We start from the raw sequence: 16,129 nt of genomic DNA, 5'->3' as shown, positions 1-16,129 counted from the left end.
GCGGATGAAATATGCGAACAACATCCGGCGTCATGGCACCACCATCTTGGCTCAGAAAGCCGAGATGCCATTCCCCGTAGGACTGACAGACGTCCTGTGTATTCGTGTCTGTGTAGGCTTGAGAAGCTTCTGATGTCCTCAATCAACGCATGAAATAGATGGAAGTGCAGGACAAACGTGTGGATTATATATAGTATAATCAATCATGTGTGATGATAGTAGTCTCCCGACGTCGGTTCTGCCGTGGCGAGGTGCACCTGCTGTGTAGGTGCTTAATTTATTTTCTATTAAACATTGGAAAATCCGTGTTGTGATTTCTCGCCTTGAGACATTACAGTACAAATTTTAACTTATTAATCTGAAATGTAAGTAGGGTTATTTGTGAATTAATGATTCTTCAATCATTAACTCACAAATAACCTCACTTACACTTCAGATTAATAAGTTGAAACTCTTCAGTTGGGCACACTAGAGATTTCCATTACTTTGTTCTAATAATTTATTTCGTAGTGAACCTTTTAGCGTTTTATACTTCTAATTCAAATATATGTACATATTTGTTTTATTCGCTTCAGTATTTCAGAACATACCATACAATTCATGATCCTGCCTTTTACCTTTCAGTTTAGGACGAAAAATTTAAAATTAATATGAATTAATAAATTAATACATTTTTAATTAATTATTAAATAATTAATTATTTATTAATAATGAAATGAATGTACTGCTTTTAAGAGCTTCTATTTCGTTTATAAAATAATCCCCTTTCTCGTACTCTTGAAATCGTTCGACTGACGGTAGCTTCTGGAATATCATCTGCTGTCTGATTTATTGTATGTAACCCATTGTACAATATTTGTGCATCTTGTTTATTTCCAACAATGTCAATTAGTTGTTCCTGAGAAAAGAAAAATCGTATATTCCTATTCTCAATTACATGTTAGAAAATATAAATTTCTATTTACAATTGTAACAAGAGAAGAATTTTATTGTTTACATAAAGCAATGATTACGATCATTCGGTTACATTTTTTATTCAAATTTTTAAGGCATAATTGTAGATATAAAGCAAGTTTTCAGAGTGCAACAGAAAAATTTGTATGCTACAATGTAGTTGTACACAAATACCATGGGTAAGATTTGGGGTACAAAGCTCAAGACCGTGCTACAGCAGAATGTTTATACCGCATTATGCTGTATTAAACGGTAGTCAAGATAAGAAGAACGAAGCTTTGGACCCTACTACATACTGTACAGAGAAACTTTTGTGATCGATAATGGTGAACATCATAACTACCCCATTGGAGGCATAATCATTTGTACGGGTACCCAATTGGCAATGAAAGATTTACCAGTATTACCTCTAGTATGGGGGAGTAGCAATAGTTCGTTAAATTAAGGGGTGGCATTCTAACCTGAGTTCTTGGCAACTCAGTAACTCTTAAATGTTATAATGACTCTCTCAAAAAGGTAACAGATGCAATCTGATTATAATATGGATTACTGTACATCTATGCATTAGAATGCAGTGATATACACTGGCGGTCATGAATGGCTTCCTCGTGTATACGGCGCCGCCAGGTGATGGGGTCGGGTACCACGTACCACAGGAGCGGCAAGTTTAACTCCACGAGAAGACTGTAGTGAATGTTTATAAGAAATCGGAAGTTTGAACTAAAATGAATTATAGGAAGCGAAATAAAAGTTCATTCTGCAACGCATTTGATATATTTTATAAACTTTTTTCTCATAATCGTCAACCGGAACGTAAAAATTATACGTTGAAGTATGAAATGACAGAAGTTTATCGACTTTTTAGTAAATCAGTCGGCACACCCTCTGTATTACAAACGACTTTTTTCAGAGGAGATACAGAGTTTGAAGATTTTTTGAGGGGTCCATGACTTTTTCAGCCAGTTGCCGGGAAAGAAAGTTGCGCGAAGGGCCGCGAGGTTTGTTAGCGGTTCCCGATGACGATATCATCAAAGGAAACATTTCTAAAATTAATCCTAACATGCTATAAGGATACAAGAAGATCAAATGCAATAGAATAACTAACTAATGAACTTACTTCAGTGTGTGAAATAAGTTGATCCAGCGATATTCCTTTATTCAATATCGCATATATATTTTTAGAGGTTACTCCAGGTATTTGCATCATGAAGTCAAACATACACGCATTATATTTATTTGCCATTACTTCCTTCTCATATGCATTTCCGTGAGTACCGATTAACACAGCTCTTGCACCGTCAGGTTGATCTTTACCTTTCTAATGAAAACGGTTGCATGTTGTGATTAGTCCCTACAAATTTACAATTATGTTTCCAACTGTTAACACTTACCTTCAATTCTTCAAATAGTTGTGCTGAAGCATGTGGATTAGGAGACCATACTAATTTTAGTCGCGGAAAATGCATCGTAAGTAGTTGTAATTTTGAGGTCACATCTTTACTGTCCACGCCTTTACTGACATAGTAATGTCTCTAAAAAAGCAAAAGTATATATCTAAGGACAATCAGTTCGCCGTAAACATGGATGATAAAATAAATAAACTAAGTATACAATGAACCTGCAAGCAGAAGGGTTTATTTTGGTCAAACTCAATAAGTAGCATAGGTTTGTGATAATGGCGATTCATAGCCATAACCTGAGTATATAATCTTCCAGATTGCAGGGAGCCAATCAAATCACTAATACTTTTACGCTCGATACATATATCCGGTGATAATATGTAATCGCCAATCTAGTAAATGAAAGAATGAGTACATGTATTATTTACGATATCTAAGTATTTAGCTAACTGATTGTAACGGTATTATTATAAATTCATATTAATAGTGCATTGTGTACCTGTATAACTACTAACCAAACATTGGAAATGGAACGCAACGACCTAACGCGGACAACATTCGATAATCATGCATCGACAGTTTTTTAATTATTCCCAAACTTACTAGAAGAGTAACTGGATCGATTTCTATACCACGATTGTGCAAGATGGTTGGCAATTCACATCCAAATTCTCTCATGTCCACAACCACTTTTTCTATAACTTTTCCATCAGTTTGTAATCCCCCTTGGCGGGTATTTTCTTCGTTAAATGGATTATTAACTTTTGTCGACAAGGCCGCACAATCTTCTGTTTTGCCATCTTGATCGGCTGGTACAACCATAGACTGCAAGTGAACAATTTTTCAAAACATTAATATGATTTCCTTAATCGTGAAGGACATTAATGATTCCGGCTTCATACCCGCTACAAATAATTAAAATATTTGAAGTTATATTATATAAAACATTATTTGGAATTGATCAATATAACGTTGAACTTACTGATTTATCTCGAATTAACCGTTCGAAGGCGTCTTTTTCTCTGCGTAGTGAAGACAGATATGCTTGTTCTTCAACGGAACCACCATAAATCAAGAAATAAACGCAAAGGTTTATAGCTGGATTATAATTTTGATAGACCTGTTGAATTTAACAAGTAAAAATGTCATTTTTACCTCTTTGGATAGACAGAACATAACAAAACAAACGGAAATGAAAAAGATTGTTTCAAGCCTAAAACCTTCCTAGATATTTTGTCTAAATGTTCTCGAAAACTACTGAAAAATAGGTTAAGTATTTTTCGAGATTATCGCGTACAGACGGACTGACATTACACCTTTTATATACATTAGAAATAGAATAGTGATTTGCTCATATTCACTTCCACTTGTCGTACTGCGGATATATCAGCTGCATACATAATTACATAACTCGGCATCATTTCTAATAAGGTACGTTGCAAAGCCATGGGATCAGAGGCTTTCTTGAGAGATTGTATAACGATGAGCGGTACTGAAGTTGAGAATGTTGTCAAATCCAATTCTGCTATCTAGATTCAAATATAAATTATAATGAGTTGTATTAGTAGCATTTCATAATCTGCAATCATCGTTATCACTATTACTCTGTTTACATCAACGAGATAGATATTTACCTGAGAGTATTCCTCAAAGAATTGTTCCGAGTCTCCTGGAGATTTTAATTCAATGTGTGTAGATGGTTTTTGCGATAAAGTCAAAACATAACTGTCTTGCTCTGTATCTTCTTCCACATTTTCATTTTTCTCAGTATTGCTGCTCGTTTCAGGATCACATTCGAAACTGTAATAGAAAACATTAAAATGAATACTATCGTAGGATGATGATCATATTGAGTTAGCGAAACTTGACTTTCAATATTTTCATATTAACATAATGTATAATAGGTTGCACTAATAAATCTAAAAAATTACAGGCTTTAAAAAATGAAAACACTTTAATTACACCATAATCGAATTTATGATGTTCTTTTAACTAAGACATAAATATTTATCTAATTGACGAAAAAACTTGGTTAGTGGTGGTGAAAGTGTGCAGTTGGTATGAAAGAGAGTAGCGATAACTGAGCGAGAAAATGACGAACATAGAGCGAGAATAAGCGAAATTCAGGTTTTAAATGAAAATGGAGGTGTTAAATGGCAAAATAGGACAATAGGATAAGAAGGGAAGTGAAAAGGTTTAAAGGAGGAAATAAAGGAATTAAGGAGTTTCCTTGAAGAAATAAAGAGTGCAACGGAGCAAAAGGAGATGGAGTGGAAAGAAGACAAGAAATTATTAGAAAAGAGAGTAGCGGGGGAGTAGCGAGATAAGCGGGGAAGGCAACATATGAGAGCAAATAGAGGAAGATTTCGAGAGGCCGAAGAGAAGTCTAGAACTCCACGAGAGAAGAGAAAGAAAAAATAACCTGGTGATTAAAGGCATGGAGAAAGGCGAAGTAAAAACGAAAGAACAAGTGAACCAACTGTTCAACGGAAAATTACGAGGTTTGTCCGGAAAGTAATGCAATTTTTTTTTAACCAATAGATTTATTGTAAATGTTGCAAAAGTTTAATATTCTTCGAAGTAGTTCCCTTGGGCATCTAAACACTTTTTCCAGTGGCTCTGCCACGCACGGTATGTGCTCTGGAAGGCTTCAACTGGGACCTCGGCAATGGCCCTCGTCACGGCGCCTTGGACGGCTTCAATCGACCTAAAATGGATTCCTTTCATGGCGGTCTTGATCCTCGGGAAGAGAAAGAAGTCGGCCAGAGCCATGTCCGGACTGTAGGGGGGTTGCGGCAGCGTTGCCAAGTTCTGCTTCGCCAGGTACTCACGAACGCGCAGAGCGGTATGGCTTGGAGCGTTGCCATGGTGGAGCTTCCAGGTAGTGGCGATCTTCTTTATGACTCGGACGACCCTTTTTCGCAGTTTTTCCAGCACATCAACGTAGTAGGCAGCGTTCACGGTTTGACCTTGAAGAATGAACTCTTTGTGGACCACACATTTGGCGTCGAAAGACAATCAACATCGCTTTCACTTTCGACTTACTCATTCTTGCTTTTCTTGATTTTGGGGATCCCGAGGTGTGCCACTCGCAGCTTTGACGTTATGTTTCTGGGTCGTACTCGAAACACCATGTTTCATCCCCGGTAATGATATTGTCCAAGAAAGAAGGTTCAATTTCCACGCGTTCGAGAACATCAGTCGCGACAGTCACCCGGTGATTCTTCTGATCGTCCGTTAAAAGCTTGGGAACCAGCTTGGCACACACCTTCCTCATGTGCAATTTATCGGTCACCAGTTCGTGTACAATTATTTGGGGAATGTTGAGAATTTCTGCAATCATCCGGACTCTCAACCAACGATCAGAATTTAACAGATCGCGCACACGAGTCAAGTTGTCGTCGATTGTGCTGGTTGACGACCGTCCAGCGCAGGGTTCGTCGACCACCTCTTCCCGGCCTTCCTTAAACGCTTTCAACCACCGCGAAACTTGCGAATACGATAGAGCACTATCCCCGAAAGCTTGAACGATCAATTGGTGGGTCTCTGCAAGAGATTTGTTCAATTTTGAACAAAACTTGATCGCGTAATGTTGCTCGAGTGACGATTCCATCGCGTTTCGTGACACAGGCACTAAACAGGGGTGCGCGGAGATAGCGATCTTCACGCCCCAACTGCTCGGAGCAGATTGGCGAAGGCATCGCTTTGAAGCTGAGAGTCCCCTCTCACCTAATCCAACCGGTTGGAACTCTCTGTGGCTACTTTAAGTACCAGCACAAAAGAAATTGCATTACTTTCCGGACACGCCTCGTAGATACAGGCATGTTAGAACGGTAGGAAGGCCGGAGTTTTTAGAGAAGCTAGGGAAAAGAGGAAGTCAGAAGTTACAGGCGAGAACTAGATGAGGATGTGTAGAAGAATGGAATATGTATTGGATGAATGAAGAAAGCAGGGAATGCATGTTGTGTGAGGATATGTATGGTACTTTAAAACATTGGCTAAAAGAATACCAAACAATAGAAAGAGCTGACTGTAGGTTAAAAGAGATATTAGAAGGAAGCATAAATGAAAAAGCAATAGAATGGTTAAGAGAAATAGAAAAAAAAAAAAAAGAAGCGACAAGCGAAGAATGAAGGTATGAATGTGGAGTGAGTGATGGCGGTATATATGTATATATGTGTGTTAAGGAAAGATTGTAAACCAAGTCCATTTCATGGCCGAGAAGGCCGAAATTAATAAATCTATCTATCTATCTAATTGACGAAGTTTAGAGTTAAGTACTCGGTGCCATTCACGCATGCTAATTATATATATTTGATGCGAAACCGAGTATTATAATTTAACTAGATAGAAATCTGAGCACGTAAATTGTCGTGCACAGCTTAATCTTTCGGACTTAACATGTCCGGTTAAGGATAAGTGTAGGAGAATTTGATAAAAGTAACAGCTTGAAAACTATTTAAGTAACATATAAACATACAAATCCCGGAAAGGGTAGGTCAGTTTAGAATGTAAAGTATCTTTCGTACTATACCTTTGCTTGTTCGTTTCCTTGAACTGAATCTTCTTCGTTGCTTGATATAGTAAGTATTCACTGGGACCCTTGATTAATACGTTTTTCAGCTGATAACACGTAACCGTGTCCTGCACTAAAATTAATACTTTCTGTGTTTGTCCAGACAAGTCACTACGTTTCTTATTGTGGTTTTGAATTTCCAGAATGATTTCCGATAAGATTGTCCACTTTGGATTTGCTTCCGGCTTCAGTTCTACGCGAACATAAAACATAGAAACAGCATGTATACATGTACATGAATACAGGTAAAATATGGAAATTGTTTACGCAATTAAAATACAGCGACACGCATCAGATTCAATAGCTTCTTAACGTTATAAAAGTGAGTCGCATTTTTAAGTGGAGCTTCTAGGGTACCCAAACAAGAAACTACAACCCCTCGTATTAATTAAAAGCAATATGAACATTTGTAGAAATCTCAGAAGTACTTACCATTTTTGTCAGTATATACTCTTTCCTTTGTACATTTAAATAACTCTTCAACGATGTCTAATAATAACCACCCGCTACTATTTATTACGTATTCCTTCGATCGTAAGCGATTCAGCAATTCATAGAAGGATACCGAATCATCATATGCTAATGACCTGTGTGGTAAATAACATAAGAAATTACTGTACCGATTGTAAACAATTCTTAGCAGCATATTGTAGATCGAATTGTCATATTACATTCGCAGAGCTAAGCATGAAATAGGGATGAATTTATACATTTCTAATCGTTACATCGAAAAGTACAAAAATAACAATATTAAGAAGCATTATATCACGTTTCATACAAATCTTTGTTTCAATAGCTTCAAAAACTTGGTTTCATTTTTGGTAACGAAATCACGTATTTCTTATGGCTTTATTCGCCTTGGTATTTCAACTTTTATTTAATTTTTGTGGTTTGAAGTAGGATGTATTATGTAACCAATGCACTAGGTGCGCTACTATGACTAAACAAACATTTCTGAATCTTCAAGTCAAAGTATGGCAAACCCATCTTTCAGAACTCGGTGATGAAAACCCTGAGTCCGTATTCTGCAATTCAGCAACTTTATAGAATTAAGGTGAAGTGAAACCTTCCTCAAATCTGTCGATTCGAATACCCCCCCCTAAGGGTATTGGATAGAACTGTCTGAAACGTTGACAGATGACTCGTGAGCACCTGAGAATTATCCCGAGACTTTCAAAATTTGGATTTTTAAAACGTAACAACGCCCTGCATATTTTTAATTCAAGTGATTCAATAAAATGATATATTTGAAAAACTTACATCAGTAAGGACCGTAAGGTTTTGATTTCAGAAATCAGTTGTTTTGTTTTTTTACTGAGTTGATGCCACATTGGATCCAATTGTTGTTGCAGCTGCTTATGAAATTTTTTTGCTATTGCATTTTCAACGGTTAATTCATCCAAATCTATCTGAAAGTAATTATATATGAGTGTTACTTGCAATAAGTTGATTTTTCCACATAATACTTGTCAATTATTTTATTTTTAACATAATATAATTTTGTCTGAAATATGAATAGGAAACGTTTAACTTACAAATAATACATACATATTTGTTAATCCTTTTTAATTCCTTTATGAGATAATTCATTACATCAAGCAAGAGTGACTGGATTTTCAACATTTTCGGCGTTAATTTAACATGAAGTTCTATAACTTGTGGCTGTAAAAAACATTAAATGAACTTTATAGCGAGGGACTGACATTTATTACCGTTTTTGCACCCGAGTCCAAATAACGTAATATTTTTAATTACCTTGTAAGTTGATAAACTGTTGGTCACTACTGAATGAAAACGTGGCCAGAGGTATAACTGTTTTATAAATAATGTTCTCATTACCCGCTCAACTTGAGCAAACCCAGCATTGAATGCCAAAGCAGAATTAGAAAACGCTTTAATGAATCCAGTCTGAAAATGAATATTGTAAAATATAATTACATTTCTATAAATACAATCTACAAGAAGAATTTTCAGATTTTGTATGAAACTACAATTTAGGCACTCCAACTATTGTTCCATTATAAAATATTACAAACCTTATTCGTTTGTCGATAAAGACGAATTGCGAATACCTCTTGGTGGGAGTTTAATATTTTATGTGCTCTATAGACGAGTATTCCGCTAACTAAATGTAAGGGTACACGGCTCTTTAGCAGATCCACAACTAAAATTCGCCCAGACATAAACAATACTCCTCCATCCAAATAAGTAATTTCCCTATGACGGTATATCATATATAATTAAACATACACACACAGAGGGTATTCTAATCGATCATATGATCATAGAGAAAGTCAGAGGTGATGAAATTTAAGATTGATAATTCCTCTTTATTGTTTTGTGCATTATTTAACGAAATGTGAAGGTGATATGAAAGGCGCCCAGAAATTTAATCGACGTCAAATAAAATTCTTCTATCTCCGGTCACCACCTTTTCCGACAGTAATGTCATTTCGTATACTTGAATGGTAACAAACTGGCGCATTGAAAATTATACAAAATGACATACTTAGTACGTCATTTTAGTAGAATGTTTACAAAGAGATCGAGATAAAACCCAACATATCCTTTGGATCTTTAATTTTTGATATTCGGTATAGACTACGCACAATCCTATTATGATGAGCTAATCGATGGCACAGCCATCCATTGCCTACTGTAGGAACTAAATTTTTGCTTTAAGAGCATTTACAGTGCACGTGTTTACCGCACCATGCATCTCAAACGATACCCTTTGTTTCCCTTTTCGAGACTGAAAGTATGTTTTAAGTGAAACTTCTTTAACGACCGCAAAGTAAATCCAAGTTGTGGGAACGACTCGTAAGATGAAAAAATGTAACGTTTGGGAAGAGGAGCATGTGGTTTGAATAGAGATGGGGCAACTTTGTCTTCCTGAGCGACTGAACGAGGCGCACTACCGCCGACAAAAGGGAAGGTAGAACGGAAAAATGTTTTATTTTACTATTTTAATGTAATATTGAAGAGAATTGAAGCGAGCCGTCATACCTTTCACTGGATGTAACCTCTGCTGTTATAACACGAGGAAGATGTTTTTCATTTTGACTACGAAGCTTTTCAATAAAATACTGTTCATCTTTATTTGTTGTACCTAAAACTATGACTAAGTGTCCTGGGTCTGAATAAGCTTTCAATAAATTTATAAATACCGTGTCCAAACCAAGACCTCTGAAAACATGGCAGTAAATTAGTATAATTACATAAACTATGGCGATAAAACTGGGATTTTGAGGACCCAACTCTGATAATCTTGACCTTGACATATGCTGTCAAGGTCCCCCCTTGAGTCACCTTCCTAAGTGACTTCCACAAGGTTCTAGCCGTTGCTCGTTGTTTATTTGTTTCTCGTTGTTGGATATACATCTAACGACTCGTATATTGCTGTTGCTAACTGCTGACCGGCCGCCTCACGACGGCCGGATTCGAACTGTTGACCTTGCAACCGGTGACAGATCCCAAGGACCAAAGTCAAAAGGATTAAAAGGAAAGATTAGTTGGGAAATTGCTCACGGGCAGGTTCATGCGATCCTCGGTGGAGGATGCGGACGGTTAACGTACTTGCCACCTGATACCACTCAGCGGCAGCGCAATTCATTTCTAGTGGGGGTTGCAGCAACTACGATGGCGGTGCCATATAACAGTCGCCGTTAGCGTCTCACGGACTCGCGATGGTCATACCATGTGGCAGTTGATGCAGGAAGACGCAGGAAGGGGTAGACAGACATCTAAAACCTTCCAAAATCGTTTAAAATCAACTAAAACCGTCAAAAACTGCTTAAAACCATTTAAAGTCGCCCAAAAACGCCTTAAAACGCCTTAAAACGCCTAGAAACGCCTAGAAACGCCTAGAAACGCCTAGAAACGCCTAAAAATGTCTAGAAACGTCTAGAAACGTCTAAAAAAAAACCTCAAGACGCCTCGAAATGCCAAAAACGCCTTAAAACGCGTATCTCTCATGGAAAGAATCGCAGCCCCTAACTAGAGAGATCAATTTAAAGAGACCAACCTTCCCCGTCGAGCTACCGTGGTCGCAGGTGCGAAAAAAAAAATTCACCTGGGGCTAGGCAGTCCGAAAACTGGCTAAAAAAGGCATGGACCCCTCACAATAACTTCAAACCCTGTATCTTGCATCGCGATTGCGCGAGCCCCCACCAAGAATATGTTGTGCCACCACTGAGAGATAACACGTGGCAAGCGCGTTAGCCGTCCGCATTCTCTACCGGGGGGGCAGCACAGGACGCGATCACGCGGTCCTGTCCGTGAGCAATCTAGTAACTCATCTCTGGTTATAAATCTAGCTAGTAACTGGCAAATTTGACTGGTCAGCACCTAGGGAGAATTGGGGAAAACTAGCTAGTAACTGTTTAAAAACTTAACAAACTTTCTATCTGGCTATGGATACTCAATTTTTACGAATTGGTAAATCTCCATTGTTAGATATGCAGCGTGATTTCAATATGTGTAGTAAATTTAAAAAATTATAACAAAACTGTATGTTACTCCTCTATTTTGTGAACAAGGAACTGAAAAAAAAACTGTTCAAGCAAACAATACTAACTTGCCATTCAAAATCATTTATAGTTATATATCCATAAGATAACTGCTAAACCTATTTTATCTGCGTTGGGCTTAATGTTTCTTTATTAAAAATAAGTATTTTGCTAAATGCTTTATTTTATCTCAATATAAAAAAACAAGAGAAAGAATTGTATTCTAACATACAATATATGCTTGCACCTAAAACCATTCTATAGTAAAACATGATTAGCATTAAACCTCAAATTCCTTAAAATCAATTTTGACAATAATTTGAAGGTTTTCAAAGTAATATTTCATGAGGCTCGACAAGCGAAGGCAGAAGGTTATAAAGCATCTACTTATTATGAGCGGCGGCTGGACCTTCATATACTTTAATGTACTTTTATTATATAATTGTCTAGATCTTATAAAACCGCTTTAACTAATTTGATAACTTAACAATACATGTGAAAATGATAAACATACTTTGCAGTTATGATTAATCCATCTTCATGAAGTATTTCCAAGAACATCTGGTTCTCGTATTCCAGCATGTCTGAATTTTTGTACAGTTCCTTTGAATCCTGTTTCACTTGTTTTCATTGCACAAGTTTTAAAATAGTTTCAAAAAACTTTTTAATTACTGCTGACAATAAAGTTAGTATGATGTTTTCTCACTCTGTAATAATGACAAATCATTATTATTAAAATGTTTCATTATTGATTGACACATTATACCAAAAAGTAAAATTATTATTTTTAGACTCGAACAAATAGTATTAGAAGCTACATGGATAAAATGGTTCTGGTATGTTAAAGAGACAATTAATTAAAACGATGTAAATCTGTTATATTGATCCATCGATTCAAATCGGTTTTGTGCATCTGTGTCAAGTATTCATGCTTTCATTTGGTTGTTATAACTTATTGTTAAGTCTTTGCTTTCCTCTTCTGCATTTCGTTAGTTACATTAAAGTATAGTAACATGTGGATTTTCGATTACTCAGTAATTTTATAAAACATGTTAAATGAAATATTCATGTTAAAGTCAATTCTGATATACCTGGTCGTTACAAAAGTGACTCCATGCGATTGAACTTTACCAAGACCGCACCTGCTCTTTGAACTAAATGACTAAATACAAAATTCGTCACAATCTTTTACTTAATATTCTCCAAGCAGGTGGGCCTCAGGTATTCCTGGCTGCAAACAAACTTTAGGAAACAATAAGAACAGAGCCGACTAACTCAGTTATTCAGGTGACAATGGAGGGTAAGGCTGTATAAAAAAACTTACGCTAAATAAAAAAAATGTATTGCCTCTAGGTATGAGATTAACTAATAAAAGTGTGAAATAGGCTGAGAGGCTTTGAACATAAATACAGTGGGCGATATTTCTAATAACTTACTATGCAAGACTTATACTAATTGTCTTATGAATCTCTCTTTCCGTGGCAGCTCCTCTTATCCCTACCTGTACTCTCCAGCACTTTCACAATATTACAGACATATATCCACAGCTTTCACCTTCACCAACAAAAAAAGGGAAGAAAAAAAACATGCCGTTATCCTTTAGATATTATGTTTACCAGAAAGTTCTGTCCGTTTGTGTTGACACTTGAGACAGCATTATTGAACAGAACTTTCCAGTAGACCTAATATTATACAGATGTAGGGAAGCAAATCTTATAATGAATTAAATTACTAATTAATAACTTACATTTTAATCGTACTTTTTCCTCATTTCGGACAGTGAAAAATAGCCTAAGGAAGAGGTTGCAAGGAGCTCGAAGACAAAGTATCCCTTTATGCTTTCAATTTGTATCCCACATGGTTTTCTTATTTATATATAAAGTACCAGACTAATGTATTGATGTAAAAATAATTTCGTACTAAGAAAAAATTAACAATTATCAACATAACCTAATAATCATAAAACCAAAGTATCAGTTTGAAAGGATCAATACTAGTAAAGGAGCAAAGTAAAAAATGTTGATCAACGTTAGAACTATAAAAGTACGATACCAGTACATTACTAAACTATAAGGGTCAATGTTATAACTATAAAAGAGTGATACCGAAACTATAAAAACGCAATACTAATAAATTACAAAACAACTGATCAATGTTAACCCTTTTAGTGCCAAACAACGATATATCGTCGTTTTACAAGTGCTAACAACTTCGGCCGGCACTAAAAGGGTTAAATCTATTTAAGATCGGAAGAAACCTATGATCATAGTTTTATCAAATATTGGTAATGTCCTTAATCGGAACGCATTTGATAGTGATAATTGACTTGGAAATGCCAACAATAAATGAAAATGTTTGAATACTTAATCTAAAAGTGTCATGAATATTCCACTTGAACATGTGATTCACTTGTCGCAATACAGAGAAACAATTCTTATGTGGGCCCAGAAATATCAACGTTACTAACCTGAGAAACATCTATGTGTCGTTCTGATCACTGAAATATATAGACTACGTCTCCGTCATACTCCACAATCCTCGTTTTATCGGGACCGACATGGACGTATGAATGCGTATGAATCAGTATGAATAGATGGTGATGGAGCCCAAAGTCCCATCATGGACCAGGGGGGAAGCCAACGCGTAGGAAAGGGAGGGGTATGTTAGTCCTGATTTTTCAGTCTCCTGATTGGCTCAGCTGGCTCATTGGCTCGTAAGAATACTGACATCCATGGATTGGTCTAAAAAGCGGCGCGTAATTTCAGAACCACTCTACTACCATACTGTATGTACTATTGCGTTTGCTGTTTATCGGTGTAACCAAATTTCAGCCAATCAGGAGACTAAGATTTCGGACCCACTCACAATACCTTACGCAATACGCCACCCCGCCGGAATGTGTTGCGCCGCCACAGAGTAACATAGAGATGAGTTGGGAGATTGCTCACGGGCAGGGTCGCGCAATCGCATCGTGTGCTGCCCTCTGGTTTCGTACGTTAGCTTTCACCGTTTTTTGCCCCAAGGACGGCGCAACGAATTTCTGGTAGGGGCCAACTCATCTCTGCCAAATCAGAGATGAGTCGAGAGATTCACGGAAAGGATCGAGCGACCACGTCCTGTGCGACCTCCGGTGGAGGATGCAGACGGCTAATGCACTTGCCACCTGTTACAACTCTGGGCAGCCGGAAAACCGGCTGAAAAAGTGAAGAACTCCTCACAAAAACTCCGAAACCCTGTATCTCCTCCGAAAAAAATTGCAGCCACTAGCTCGAGAGATCAATTTAAACCGAACAACCTTCCCCATCAAGCTACCGTGGACGCAATTCGCATCGCGAAAAAAATTCACAAACATCCTTTAACATATTTTAACATCTTCTACCAACAAGTGCTGCAAGCTCGATTTCGATTAACTGCCCATGATGATTTTACCAAAAATGGCTGCTTCCAAGTGATCCACCTAAACCTGCAAAGGGGCACAAAAGTACAGGTAAAACGGAACATTGAAGAAACACCTGGAAGTCGCCAGATTCTCTGAAGTGGCCAACCTAAAGCTGAAAGGGAACACAAAGGCACAAACGAAACCATTGGGAAAGCGAGAAAGAGATGGTGATACAAGAGCTAATAACTTACTAAAGTTACCATTAAAGTCAAGAATATTTCGCAGGGCATCGATCTCGTATAATTGACCCAGTAAAAATGTATTCAATAATACATTACTTGGCGTGACAATAATCTAATATATTTATCTTACTTAAATGCAGACTCGAGAAAATTTCGTGAAAAAGATAGTTCACCGTCTCTCCCCGTCAATCCAGATAAAATACGTATAAAAATATAGGAGGGACAACGTGGCCAAATAAATGATGATTGTCCGTTCTTTCGAACGGAAGACCATCGTAGTTGCCCTCTTCTTAAGGGGTCGCTTCGGCATATAGCCTCTTCAACTCTTGAAGCCTCTTCGGGCAGAGCCCCCTACGTCTCGAACGCTTGGCAATCTGCTGATTTGTTGGATTAATAAAAAAAAAAAAAATGACTCCGCGAGATGATCTAAAAGCTAGCAAAACGACGACCTGCGATCCGAGGATGCGCAGTCCGAGCGTATTGCACATTTATTCGATTCCCAAGCGCGGTCTAATTAATTTTATTGCTGAAAGAAAATTGATACAATCGCGGATATATCACAGGATGGTATTGTATTATTGAATACATTTTTACTGGGTCAATTATACGAGATCGATGCCCTGCGAAATATTCTTGACTTTAATGGTAACTTTAGTAAGTTATTAGCTCTTGTATCACCATCTCTTTCTCGCTTTCCCAATGGTTTCGTTTGTGCCTTTGTGTTCCCTTTCAGCTTTAGGTTGGCCACTTCAGAGAATCTGGCGACTTCCTGGTGTTTCTTCAATGTTCCGTTTTACCTGTACTTTTGTTCCCCTTTGCAGGTTTAGGTGGATCACCTGGAAGCAGCCATTTTTGGTAAAATCATCATGGGCAGTGCGATTGCGCGACCCTGCCCGTGAGCAATCTCCCAACTCATCTCTGGGTAACAAGTAGCAAGTGCATTAGCCGTCCGTATCCTCCACCGGGGGCAGCACAGGACGATTGCGCGACCCTGGCCGTGAGCAATCTCCCAACCTCATCTCTGTTATACACCGGCACCGGGCGCACTGAATTGTCCAATCGAACGTGTA

The 16,129-nt window shown here is 37.5% G+C and overlaps 1 protein-coding gene across 1 annotated transcript; it reads right to left on the bottom strand.

The window, feature by feature from the left end:
* Nucleotides 1-546: 546 nt before the first annotated feature.
* LOC105702832 (DNA repair endonuclease XPF) lies at nt 547-12,020 on the bottom strand. The gene is made up of 16 exons (XM_012430712.1): nt 11,953-12,020; nt 9,937-10,116; nt 8,967-9,147; nt 8,686-8,838; nt 8,479-8,592; nt 8,191-8,339; nt 7,363-7,517; nt 6,889-7,123; nt 3,989-4,154; nt 3,716-3,883; nt 3,337-3,474; nt 2,958-3,179; nt 2,573-2,746; nt 2,346-2,486; nt 2,072-2,272; nt 547-898 (listed from the first exon to the last, which is right to left on the bottom strand). The coding sequence occupies exons 1-16, from the start codon at nt 12,018-12,020 to the stop codon at nt 731-733; spliced, it is 2,613 nt and encodes an 870-aa protein (XP_012286135.1). The 3' UTR covers nt 547-730.
* Between the last annotated feature and the right edge of the window lie 4,109 nt (nt 12,021-16,129).

Source organism: Orussus abietinus, unplaced genomic scaffold (genome assembly GCF_000612105.2).
Source record: "Orussus abietinus isolate OABI.00-Male unplaced genomic scaffold, Oabi_2.0 scaffold400, whole genome shotgun sequence".
Lineage (NCBI taxonomy): Eukaryota > Metazoa > Arthropoda > Insecta > Hymenoptera > Orussidae > Orussus > Orussus abietinus.
This window is presented reverse-complemented; position numbering and strand designations above follow the sequence as displayed.